General features: G+C 63.4%; 1 protein-coding gene across 1 annotated transcript; it reads right to left on the reverse strand.

The window, feature by feature from the left end:
• Positions 1–3,259: 3,259 nt before the first annotated feature.
• On the reverse strand, positions 3,260–11,213 carry C6H4orf54 (chromosome 6 C4orf54 homolog). Its single transcript, XM_055141870.1, has 3 exons — positions 11,177–11,213; positions 5,987–10,265; positions 3,260–3,361 (listed from the first exon to the last, which is right to left on the reverse strand). Exons 1-2 carry the CDS (start codon positions 11,211–11,213, stop codon positions 5,998–6,000), a joined length of 4,305 nt encoding a protein of 1,434 aa, XP_054997845.1. The 3' UTR covers positions 3,260–3,361; positions 5,987–5,997.
• Between the last annotated feature and the right edge of the window lie 1,434 nt (positions 11,214–12,647).

The following is a 12,647-nucleotide window of genomic DNA, read 5'->3' on the forward strand; positions in this document are numbered from 1 at the left end:
CCGTCACACAGGCCGGCACAGTCTGAGACAAAGGCCAGCACCCAGCGGGGTGGGCAGGCCTGGCCGTGCCACGCAGCACCCACCCCACTCCCAAGCCACTCGCTGCCCGCAGGCCTGTATCCACTGACCGGGTCCGAGAGCAGCGCTGGGCTCCCACGCTCCCCATCCTGCTGTCTTTCTCACGGCTGAGGCTGGAACTCAGCACCACCCAATGTCTCTCTCCACCAAGCACACAAGTGACTCTCCTCCACCCTGGACAGACCTCACTCGGCCTTCACCGTCCCTCCGACCACCACCACCCGGGCTGCGCGAGACGGTGACGTGGTGCCAGCACGGGCAGCCGCACGTCTGCGCAACAGGACACGCACAGAGCACCTTCCAGAACACAGAGACAGGCCTGAGAAGGGCCTCCAAGGGCCCGAGAAGGCCTCCCTGCCATTACACTGGCTTCTAAGAAGCTCTTGTGAAAATTTAAAAAAGAAATCCAATGAGATGTGTGTGTGTGTGTGTGTGTGTGTGTGTGTGTGTGTGTTATTCTGCACCATCAGGAACCACCGAGGCATGATCTAGTCACATGTTCTACTGCAACACGAAACAACAAACGCTGAAGCTGACAGGTCTGACCTGAGAGTTCACCTCCTCTGAGACAAGGGGCACAGAAGCACTCGTGACTAACACCTGCCCCAGACACACATGCCATCACCAGAGAGGACCAGCGGACACGGCTCTGCTCAGACAGATTCCAGCTCCAGATGCATTCAGCAAGTGCACAAGCTCTGCTGCTCATGTCCCATACTTGTGAGGTCTCCGCAGGACCCAGTCGTTAGGAATACGAAGCAAACGGAAAATATACATCTTATCTACCTGCATGTCTCCTTAGAAAGTGTGTAAAAACATAACTTATGAATTTGCTTTTTATAAATAGTCTTCTAAAACAAACTTACACATAATTTCCCATTCAACAGTACTGCTAAAATACAGGGCACCTTATTTTTTTTTCAAGTATTTGGGTAAAATAGCATACCCTGAGAATTTGGGGTGCAAATCCACACCTCGTAAACTGTAGGATGAGCTCCTGAAGCACCACAGAGGAAAATGAATATCATGGTAGTTTTTCAACACAGAGACAATTACTGAATGTGTTTTCTCATGCACATATATATTCTTATCACAAGATTATAATCAATATACTTAGGAATCAATACTGTCCGGCAGTCCAAAATATTATTTCAGGTAGCATGAGCACTTAATTTATAGTAAACACAGATTTTCTATGAAGTATAAAAATAATTTAAATGCATTAAGTATCTTCAAGAGGCAAGAATGGAAAAGTCTGGTGTGAAATTAAGAAAGAAAAGCTTCTATCACTAGATGTTTCTTAGAGATACGAGGATGAATTTAAAATGTGTGTTAATATTTGAGCTTTATCATAAAGATGTCCAAGTGTGATCTCGTTTGACCTACTTCTCAGCGGGATGGGAGAGAGTGACCTACACAGACAGACATTTGCAGACTTACAGACGTAGAAAGTCATAAGCTCACACCCAGACTCCCCTGAACTCTGACAGCAACTGCAGTGAGTGCTTTGAAAAAAAATACTCTGAGGAACTCAATTTTCATACTGGTTACAGCTGTGTCAGGTTTTCCAGAATCAATTTATATGGATCAGATTTCAGCCTGGCCAATTAACCCAGAGGGATGAGAGGGAGATGGCTGGGGTTTCCACCTACAAGTCCCGCGTCCACCCCATAACCAAGCCTGACTGTGTGATTCTGATTAGAACCACGCTCCAGGCACTAATTAGAAAATGGCACACGCTTGCTTACATGTTCTGTGTCCATAGAGCACCTCAGAGGCCAAAGAGGGACTGTTTGGGGTTGGTTTATGGGCCAAGGAGCCTCAAAGACTCTGGTCTGTTTCCATTTAATTTTGTTTTGATTTTTGATCATACTCAGCACTGCTCAAGCATTATTCCTGGCTCTGTGCTCAGGAATCACTCCTGGCAGGGCTCGGGGAACCTATGGGGTGCTGAGGATCAAGCCCAGGTGGGACCCTCGCCAAGCAAGAGCCCTACCCTCCGTACTGCCTCTCTGCTGCCTCCCCTTTCTGTGGTTGAAAGAAGAAAGTTTCAGCCCACTTGACTCACATACTAATGTGACCTCAGGACATCTTAACGCAGAGGGATGAGGGCTCAGCTCCCTCCTCTCTCGAAGCGTTCCTGTCATGTGAGGCAGTCAGTGGCACAGCAGCTCTGAGGACAGTCATACCAGATGATGTGGCACTTAGAGGCATCGTTGTACATGTGTGTTTGCAAATACCTGGACCGTCCCTGTATCCCTGGTGACTTCTCAGAGGACACGGCCTGTCCCGCAGAACCAACAATCCTACTTTACCTCCACTGGGAATTTAAAGGCCAGATCTGCTTGTGATAAGTAATGAGTAATAAATAAGTCAGTACGTGGTCAGGATCCTGATGTCTGCCCAAAATAAGTCTTCCGAGGAACACGTCTGAGAGGCAGGCTGGGGCCTGGGGCCAGCAATTCCCACTTTATCGCACAGACAGGTCCAGCTTAGACTCAGGCTGCCTTTGAGAGACGGGAGGGTGCAGCCACAGAGGGGATCCAAGGAGAAAAAGGCTGCCCGTGGCCACGGTTGGTTTCGAGGGGGAGATGTGTTTCCCCTATGCCCCTGACACTAAGACCTTGCTCTCAGGGCAGTTTTGGCTTCCAGCACTGAAATCATCGTGGTTTAGGGCAAAGATCCCAGCCTGACATTGTACCAACGGGGAGGTTCAAGCCGAGCACAGGAGGCAAAACCACGCCTCTCCACGAGCATACGTTGGAGCATGCAAAAGCCACCGGCAGCACACGGAGAACAGAGCCACGAGACGGCTGAGGCCTGTCTGGCCTGGGGCGCAGAGTGAGGCCTGTCCCACCTCGACCCAGCCAGCCGCCGGCCTGCTGCTCCTCGTCTACACCTGTCTACTACTCCTCTCTGAAGGAGACTTGCCACGCAAACCACACCGTGGCCAGCTGCCTCAGAACCAGCCCTATCCTGCACCCGGAGGTACGGGAATATGCCAGGTTTGCTCACGAGCCACTGACGGGAACATGGGCACAGAGCAGATATCCTGAATTAGAGTATAAAGAAACGGCTTGACAGAGGGGCGGGACTCCAACCGTTCAATCAACCTAGTAAAATTAAAGTAGCACAAACTGTCTTAACAGAGCTGTTCGGGAAAATACAGAAACTTACACACTCCGTTTATAAAAAGCCAAAACTAAGAATAACACAAGGTAGAGGACGTTTTTCGGATGAATTCTCAGTGTTCTTACAAACAGTCCACTTTTCTGTCTTGTTCCTGTTTTAAAAAAAGAAAAGTTAAAGAGGTTTGTTAGTTCTGAGTTAAATCTCAAATAAGAAACAAATACATCAGAATACGTTTAATGTAACTGCATAGCTAATTTAAAGATTAAAACGATGAAGTTGACATCGTAAAGTATATGTGACGAAAGTCTTCTTCTACGCACTCTATAACACCCAGGCGGCCCAGAGTGGAATATCTCTGAGATCTGATTAAATTCAATCTACTCTTCCAAACAGGTTTGAGTCAAATGTTCCGTTTCACCGACACCATCCACAAATGATGTGTTTCTCCAGTCTCATGCAACATCATAATACTCAACGACAACGAAACACTTACAATTCACCCTGAGTCAGTAAACTGTCATGACTAAACTCTGCCGAGAACCCACCAACATGCTCAGGTACTTCTGGCAATTAGCGTAGCTCTGTGAAATTCTGACAACTATTAGAACTTTGCCCAGTGACGTGTCTTTAACATCAGGAGACGGGTTTTGGTGTCTGAGCACAGTATTAGAAAGGCAGAAACAGAGTGGCTGATGGGTCTGGGGCACTCGGGCGTGTGGGCACACCCCTCCCCACAGCTGAATGAGGGCGGAATCAGTCAGTGCATTTTGGGCAAACACTGTCTTTACGAGCAGCCAGAGAGGCCCAGAGGCCAGCGGCACGCTTCCTGCAGCTTCTCTGGGCTGCCCTGTCTGCGGGGTCCTTCCCAAGCCCAGCTTTCCTCTCTGCAAATGCTGTTTGGACCTAATAACACCTCTGACTCCTTCAGAGAGACAAACTCATGCCTTTCCTCCAGAAAAGTCTGCGGTTGCTTCCAGAGATCACGGTCCAGAGTGCACCCCTACTCGCGCCTCAGTCCTGAGCAGGGGTGACAGGGGAGGTTCCCAAAATACCATGTGCTTTAAAAATAGCTTTCCACGCTAGGAACAGGGCGGCACTCTTCTTTTGCGTGTGCTTGGCCTTTTCCTTGGAAAGTGGCAGTGAGCTTTCAGCCGTTGCGTTTCGAGGGATCCTGACTGGGGTCTACACAGCGCTCTGGCTCCTGCCTGACCTAGATCCCAAGGGCAACAGTCTCTCAGTCCCAAACAGAGATTTCAGTGAGGGAAAGGCGTTTCTCACTGTCCAAAGCCTGGCTATTCAAAGCTCTGACTTGTGACTGTGTTTGCTGGGGCTCCGGTCCCTGCAGGCAGGCTGGGGGCCGGCCGGGGGCAGAGCCCAGCAAGGCTCACCCCGGGGCATCCCGCACCAGCAGGCAGATTAGCTGCTCCAAACAGCCCCAGTAAACACGCCGCCTGTCCAGACGCTCAAGTGTCTGCCTACAAGCAACTCTTTTTCTTCTGCAGAACCAGTCCTCTAATTCAGAGTTGCTGCTAGTGGGAAGCTTTTCTCTACTCTGCGCTCGCAACCAAAGCCCGGTATTTATCTTAGTCCTCCCATCCCGCCAGGAACAGTTTTGTACAGAAAGAATTAAACTTCTCTGTCCTTCTCCAGTCCTTAGGGGAAAGCTCTAGGACTTTCTTTTCTTCTCTCTCCTGTTCTCTCTTTATGAGCAGTAACAGAAAGGTTCTGTCCCTTGCAGCACGCTGTCATCGTCTGAAACTCCGGTGCCTGGCAGGCCTGAAGTGTCCAGGGTGCAGGGACACAGTTGGGATGGGGCAGGGGGTGCTGCCTTTACGGGGGCTCCTTCACCTTAGGGAAGGGGACGTGGCCCGTCTCTCACAAGCAGAGACAGGGTTCCTCTCTCTCTCCCATTGGCCCAGGCTGATCTCTCCCGAGTGAAGTCCTGGGAGCCTCCTAGCCTCACCTCCCCGGTGACCCCCTCAGTGCGAAGCCCCCTGTGAGCCCTCAAAGCGGCCGTGTGGGCCTGAGTGGGCGGGGACAAGCTGCCCCCCATGAGCCAGCTGCCCCCATAGGCATCCACTGAGGCCCAGGACTCGGGAAACCCCTCAGCTCTCCTCGGGGGTGACCGGAACTGAGTCTCTCCCAAAGGCAGGGAGTGTGGATACGAAAGCAGGGCTGGCCGCCTGGGCAGCGCAGACTGGCCGATGCTGAAAGCAGGACCCGGCCAGAGCAGAGAAGCACCACAGCAGGGGCCTCCCCACCCCGCGGTCTGCCGTGTGCCTAGGAGCCACACGCGTGGTGTGTTGCGTGTGCTTGGGCTCTGCCCTTCTGGAGGGAAAGCGGCATGCGTGCACCCGTGTGTGCACCTGCGTGCAGGTCAGCGTGCACAAGCACCCGTGTGTCTGTGTGGGGAGTGTGTGAGTGAGGGGGGGATACCTAGCCCCTCAGACTAGTGAAAGGTGCCCTGGGCAGCTGCAGAGAGGCAAGCCGGGCTAGAAGAAATTCCAAGAGAAGAGTCTGCAGAAAGCCTGTCTCTCTCTGAGGGCAGCCGTGGCCTGCCCGTGCTCCTCTCTGGGGACCAGCCGTGGGCTGCAGGCACAGCAGGAAGCTGCCCCGGACTCTGCTGCGTCAGCCTCCGGACAGGCCTGCAACACCCCAGGGCCCGAGCAGGTCGGGGACCAAAGGGTGTCCGAGCCAGAGCAGGGGCGCTGCCGTGGGCGTCCCCCTGCTCTGCACCCGCCTCCCCGGAGCCCACACGAGCCCGCCCGGCACTCACCTGGCGCCTGCTCATCGGTGCTCCACCACGAAGCTCATGGTGGTGCCGTCGAAGGAGGGAGGCGCCACGATCCGTGGCCCCAGCGGCTGCGAGGTGATGCTGATGACGGGCTCGGCCTGCACCGGGCTGAAGCCCCCGGCGCCCAGGAGCTGGGCCGCGGCGGGGGCCGGCGAGGGCGGCGAGGCGGGGGCTTGGCCGGAGCCCAGGAAGTAGGTGGTCTCCTTGCCGGGGGACTCCCCGGGCCCGGCGCTGCGCGGCGCCTGCTGGAGGGCGGCCGGGGGCAGCACGGTGGGCAGGAAGCCGGGGTAGATCATGTAGGTGGGGGCGTAGGCCCCCGGGCTCAGCGCCACGGGGAGGGACACGGGCGCCACGGCCGGCTGCTGGGCGGGCACGGGCATGGGCACGTCCACGTACTGCCCGGTCTCGGGGTCGAACAGTCTGCGGGTGGCCGGCTGCACCGGGGTGTCCACCAGGTAGTACTGGCCGGTGGTCACGTCCAGGAGCACCTTGCGCTGCGTCTGCGGGGCCCGCGGCGGCGGGAAGGGGTCGGCGGGGCCGGGGGCGGGCAGGCCGGGCGGGGAGAAGCACAGCACCGAGGGCTGGGCGAGGGGCGCGCCTGGGAAGGCGGCCGCGGGGGGCTGCTCGGGGGCCGCCTTCTCCCGGGCGGGCTTGCTGCGCCAGGCCGGCCTGCTGGCCGCGTCGGCGGGGGCGGCCCGGGGCGCGGCGGGGCCCTGCGCGCGGGCGCTGAGCGGGGGCAGGCTGCAGAGCGCGGTGGCCGAGGACGTCGGAGGGCCGTCCCGGCGCTTCGGGGGGATGACCAGGCAGCTCTCGCAGTCGCCGCCGCCCTGGCGGCCAGGCAGCCCCTCGGGGGGGCCCCTGGCCGCCGGGGAGGCCTTGAGGGGCCGCGCGGCGCCCGGCGGGGTGGACGGGCCGTCGGGGGGCGAGCCCTGCGGGAACTTGCCGGCCACGGCGCCCCTCCTCGGGGGGTCCTGCGGCGCGGGGGGCAGGCAGAGCGAGCGGGGGCGCTCCCGGCCCTGGCCGTCGGGGGCGGCGGCCCGCGGGGACGCGCCGTCGGGGCCCGGGTTGGAGTTCCGGCGCCGCGGGCCCTCGGCCGGGCCGGCCCCCGCCTGCTCCTCGCGGGCGATGAGGGACAGCACGTGGCTGCCGGCCAGCGCAGGCAGCGGGTCGCTGCGGCGCTTCCAGGCGTGCCGGGGGAGGCCGCAGAGCTCGTCCATGGAGCGCACTGCCGCGGTCAGCCGCTGCAGCGCGCCGCGGCCCTCGCCGCGCGCCCCGCCGGGCGCCGTGGACACGATGCGCAGCACGGGCAGGAAGGGGCCCTGCTCGGCCTTGTTGGGCGCGATGGTGGCCACGGGCAGGCGGCCGGACGCGCGGTGCACCAGCACGGTGCCCTCGGGGGAGCCCGCGCGCGCCCCGCGCTCCGCGTCCTCCCGCCGGCCCGCGGGGGCCTGGCAGGTGACCACCACGGGCGACGGCGGCTCGGGGCGCGGCCGGGGGCTGGGGCCCTGCTCGGGGGTCCCGCCGGCCTTGTCGCCGTCCGCGGGCCCCTTCAGCAGCTTCCTGACGTCGCGCACGGGGTGCAGCGGGCCCTGCGCCCGGGCCCTGTCCCGCACGTCCCGCACCCGGAACTGCGGCACCTTGTCGGGGCCGTCGGCGCCCCGGGCCGCAGCCCCCCGGGGTGGCGCCCCGTCCGCGCCCGCCAGCCTGGGCGTCAGCAGCTGCGCGATGCTGAAGTCCGCGCCCGCCGGCTGCTGGACGCTGCCCAGGCGGATCTTGATCTCGGGGGCCTTGGGCCTGACCACGGCCGTGGAGGTGGCCGGCGGGCCCGGCCGCGCGTCCCGGGGCGTCCGCTGGATGTTGGGCACGAAGAGGCGCGACCTGAGGGTGGGCTTGGCCGCGGGGGGCTCCCCGGGGTCGGGCCCCGCCGGGGGCCTGGGCGTCCCCCCGGGGGCCGGCTCCTGGCCGCGCTCGGCCTCCGGCTCCCGCCAGGCCCGGAAGGCGCTGTGCTGGCTGCGGGGCAGCGCGCCCCTGGCCGCGTCCGCCCCGGCCCGGGCCCCCTCGCCGCTGTCCTCCGCGGGGCCCGGGCCGCTCTCCCGGGGGGCGCTGGCCCTGAACACGGGGGACTTGGCGCTGGCCGCGCCGTCGGCCGCCTCCGCCGCGCCGCCCGCCGCGCCCTCGGAGCCCGCCTCCGAGTGCCGGGAGCTCTGCCTCTGCAGGGCCTCGGGGGGCGGCGCGCGCGCGCCGGGGTCGCGGGCCTCCCCGCGCTCCATCCGGAACTCGTGCTCCCGCTGCATCGTCTTGGAGATGACGTTCTGGAGCAGGCTGGACGCGAACCGGGACTTCTTCTGGGGCGCGGGCTGGCCGCTCTCGCTGGCCGCCGAGCTGGCCTTGCTGTCGCTGCGCTCGCGGGGCCCGGGCTGGGCCTGGGCGCGGCGGGGGCTGTCCACATGCTTGATCTCCCCGTCCACCTTGCTGACCACGAACTCCAGCGCCCTGCTCTGCGCCCTCCTGGCCTGGACCTGCAGCTGCTCCGCCGGCCCGGGCCCGCTGCCCTTCCGCAGGCCGGAGGCCACCGCGGCCGCGCTGCTCCTCCGCAGGCTCTGCTCCACCCGGGCCCCCACCGCCGCACACTTGAGGTCCAGCAGGGTGGACCAGCGCCCGAAGCCCGCGTCCGACAGCGTGGACTCCCGCGAGCTGACGTGCAGGGCCTCGAAGCAGGGGTAGGCCAGGCTGCGGAAGGCCCGGCTGGTCAGGCTGCGCACCTCCTGGTCCGCGTCGTCCAGCTCGCTCAGGCCGCTGGACGCCCCGCCGGAGCGGTCGGCCAGCTCCCAGGCCCGCAGGGCCCCGCTGGCCGTCTGCAGGCGGCCCGGCTTGTGCGGGCAGCCGGGGCCGCGCTCGGCGGCCAGCCGGAGGCTCATGTCGCCTGCATGCCGGCCAGCGTCTCGGGGGAGCTGCCGGGCGGGCGCGGCGCTAGGCTCATTTATAGCCCCGCGCGGCTTGATTGATAGGAGGATCTGGTGCCCGCAGCTGCGCGGGCCCGGCCCCGGGGCTGCCCGCGGGGGCTCGGGCCAGGCCTGGCGCGGCTGGCCGGGGGCCGGTGTGGGGGCCCCGGGCGGGGGGCCGCCCTCCACCTCAGTGCTGTGCCCGCTGCTGGGGGCGCTGGGCGAGCGGGCGGGGTTGCTGCTGGGCGTGGTGCTGACGTAGCAGCTGCCCTCCTCGTCCTCCTCGGTCAGGGTCCCCGAGCTCTCGTCGCTGCCCCCGAAGGACGCGTAGTCCACCAGCGAGTAGATGACGTTGTTGTCCTCAAAGTCCCAGCGGGAGGCCAGGCCCACGTCGAAGTCCGTGTCCTGCTCCACCTCACTCAGCTGGATCTCGTGGGTGGTGATGTAGTGGGCGCCCCCAGGCCCGGCCCTCGGGGGGTCCCGGCGGCCCTGGGCCTTGGCAAGGAGGACCGGGAGCTCGGGGCTCTGCCGGCGGCCCCCGCCGCCTCCCGGAGGCTGGCAGCCCCCTGCGCCGTCCCCGCCGTCGGTCTCGAAGCCCAGGGAGGAGGACGAGGTGCCCAGAGTGGCTGTGGCCGCGGCCGCCTCACCTGTGCCGGGAAGGTCGTCCCTGCTGGGCCCCGGGGAGGACGAGGAGCAGGAGGAGCAGGAGACGCAGCGCGGCCGGCCGGGCTTGTCCCCGGCGTCCTCCTGGGGGAGCTCCATGCCCTGTGGGCCCGGCTGGGCGGCAGCACACAGCTCCACGCTCTCGGCCTCTCCCGGGGACGCAGCGGGCAGCTCCGGAAGCAGCTGTGGCCCCGGCTCCCGGCTCTCCACCCCCCCGGCTGGCGAGCACGGGTCGGGGACAGCAGCTGCCAGCAGGATCCCGCGTCTGGGCTCCAGCTGCAGGAGGAGCCGGAGGTGAGTGTGGGCGCCGAGCCGGGGCCCCTCCTGGCCGGGCAGGGCCCGCAGAGTCGCCCGGAGCAGGGCCCCACGTGCCGGGACCAGCCCCCGGGCTGCCCCCAGCACCTCCCGGCAGCTCAGCCTCGGGGCCGGGGCAAGCTGCCAGCCGGTGCGGGCGAGGCCCAAGGGGCTGGCGAGGGGGGTGGGAGGCTGGGGGGCCGAGGCTCCGGCCGGGAGCGTGGCCAAGCTCCCGGGGCCGTCTGGGCAGCGAGGGCAGCGGTGGTCTGCGGCTGCGGCGAGAGGAGCATCTGGAGACGGGTTCTGGGACGCCCGGGAGCAGAGGGAGAGCATGTGGGGGTCCCGGGGCGGCGGCGTCCTTCCTGCGGGGGTGAGAGTGGACGCGTCATTCCAGAAATACTCCTCGTGCCGGCTCCCCGGTCCTGCTGCAGCCGGGCGGGGGGGCCAGGGCCCAGGGAGAGTCGGGGGTGGGGGACAGGTGGGTGCTAATCCGGACCACGTGGGTGGCCCCCCGGCGCCTCCCGGCACAGGATGCCGGTGCCCCCACCCCCGCCTTCCTCTCCCGCTCTCAGCTACGGCTCCCCCTGGTTCTCGGGCACCGTCCGGCCCCAGTCGTGCTTGTCCCGGCGTGAGAAACGTGCCGGGAAGGTCCCCAAAGCTCCCGGGAACACCCAGGAGTTTCACCGCCATTCCCCTGCCCCCCAGGCTGCTCTCCCGGGACCCAAACCCGTGGCTTAAAAACTTGCTACAGTGGTCCCAAGTGTGAAAGGCACTTTCCCAGGCTCAGAGACGCATGGGGGCCCGAACCGGGCCAGCCCATGCCCAGACAACCCCCAGGGCAAACAACAGCCCCGAGAACAATACTGGCCTCTGAGCTGCGGCCGTGGCAGACAATGACCCTCTGATTAAATATAGTCTGAGTCTCACTGGCCGGACTCCGGCCAGGCCTGCAGGCAGCCGAGAGGCCAGGAATGCGCCGGTCCCTCCCGAGGGCGCCCCTGAGGTGCCGCTGACCGGGACCCTCCTTGGATTTGCCGGCTCGCCCTGGTCCGTGGTGCGTGGCTCAGGTGCTCTGGCCTGCCCACCCGGGCCGGTGCCACCTAGCATGGCTGGCATGTCGGCCAGGCCGCTGAAGGAAGCTCGGCCGTAGACAGCCACAGGGATCAAAAATAACCGTCACCAGCCTCCTCCTGCCAACGGCACACACAGGGACGGTCCTTCCTCTGGGCGGGTGTGGGGGGCCTCCAGCCCCAGGCCTGCCAGCTGCCCCCACCCCTGACGCCCAGGTCCACTTCACTGAGGCTGGACATGTCGAACCAGGGTGCGAACAGCAAGTCTCAAGGCAGATGAGGGGACTGAGCCTGGGAGAGGGGAGTGAAGGAGAGGCAAAGTGGCAGGCCGGAGGGGGCCGCGGGAAGCTGCTGAGGGAAGCTGCTGGCCGTGCTCGGCTCGAGGCTGGCAGGAGGAGGTCAGCAGGGCGGCCAAGAGGGCTGTGCCCTGCGGGGCTCTCAGGAGACGCGTCTGGTCTCGGTCCTCACGAGCTTGGCCGTTCATACATGGGGGCGAGGCCCAGCTGGGAGCAGACGTCAGCCCGGGCAGCCCCCGATCCAGAGCCTCGCGGACCCCGAGCCCTCTCCCGGCCGCACTGCAGCTGCGGGGGGAGCCCAGCGCCCACGTGGCGAGGCCTGGGCCCAGGACTGCGGGGCTGGTCTTGCTCTCCCTGAAACGGGCCTCGTGCCAAGACGGGGTGAGAGGGGACGGGTCCCTGTGCCCAAGAGGGAGGGACTGAGCGGGGCCCCCGGGACCTCTCTCCCGCACGCTGCCCGTGTCCTGTCTGTCACGAGGGGCAGGCTGTGAGCCTCTCCTGCAGCAAGGCCAGGGCAGGGCTGAGCTGGGGGGCGGGGAGGCTGGGCTGTGACTGGCTGTATAGGGCCTGCAGCTCCTCACTCCGCCTCCCCCAAGACTCCCCCAAGGTGAGGTCACCCCCAAGGACACTTACCTCCAGAGAGCCTCGTGGCTCGGTTTCTTTCTAGATGAACGTCAGTGCAGGGGAAATAAAGGAAAGCATATTTCTAAAACATGGCCTCCAAAAAGTGGGCCTCAATTCAGACTGCGTATTCCCTATAGAAATCAGGAGCCGGAGTGATAGTTAGCAGGGAGGGTGTTTGTCTTACACGCAGCCGACCCGGGTTCAATCCCCAGCACCCCAGAGGGTTCCCTGAGCTCTGCCGGGGTATTTCCTAAGCACAGAGCCAGGAGTCAATCTGCCAGCTGTGACTCAAAAGCAAAATAAAAATAAAACAAGCCAAAAGTAAAACTATTTCATTTTTAAAAATAAGTGAATGAAAAAAGGACAGAAACTCAGAGCTGGAGAGAAAGCAGCAGAGACAGTTTCGGGGGGCGTGTGAAGGCCCAGCCTGCCTGGCCCCCTGGCCTCCCCAGGCCCCAGGTCCCTCCACGTCACCAGTGAAAATGGTCCCTTCCTTTCTGGGCTCACTTGCTGTCACCCGATAGCCCCGTGGGGCCTTTTATGGCCCTCTCTGCCCGTCACTCCTCACACAGGTGAGCGCAAGATTGCCTCTCTGACCTCATCTCTTGGGCAAGAGCCTGTGAGTCAGGCCCCGCTTTCCCCGAGTGAGCCGGCCGGCAGGAAGGAGGGCCCGGGGGTCACTTTATATGGGAATTCACAGGCACCCAGGGGCTGACTCAGTGCCATTATTTTCGTCTCTGAGAGGGAATCTGCT

This window comes from Sorex araneus, chromosome 6, assembly GCF_027595985.1.
Source record: "Sorex araneus isolate mSorAra2 chromosome 6, mSorAra2.pri, whole genome shotgun sequence".
In the NCBI taxonomy this organism is placed as follows: domain Eukaryota; kingdom Metazoa; phylum Chordata; class Mammalia; order Eulipotyphla; family Soricidae; genus Sorex; species Sorex araneus.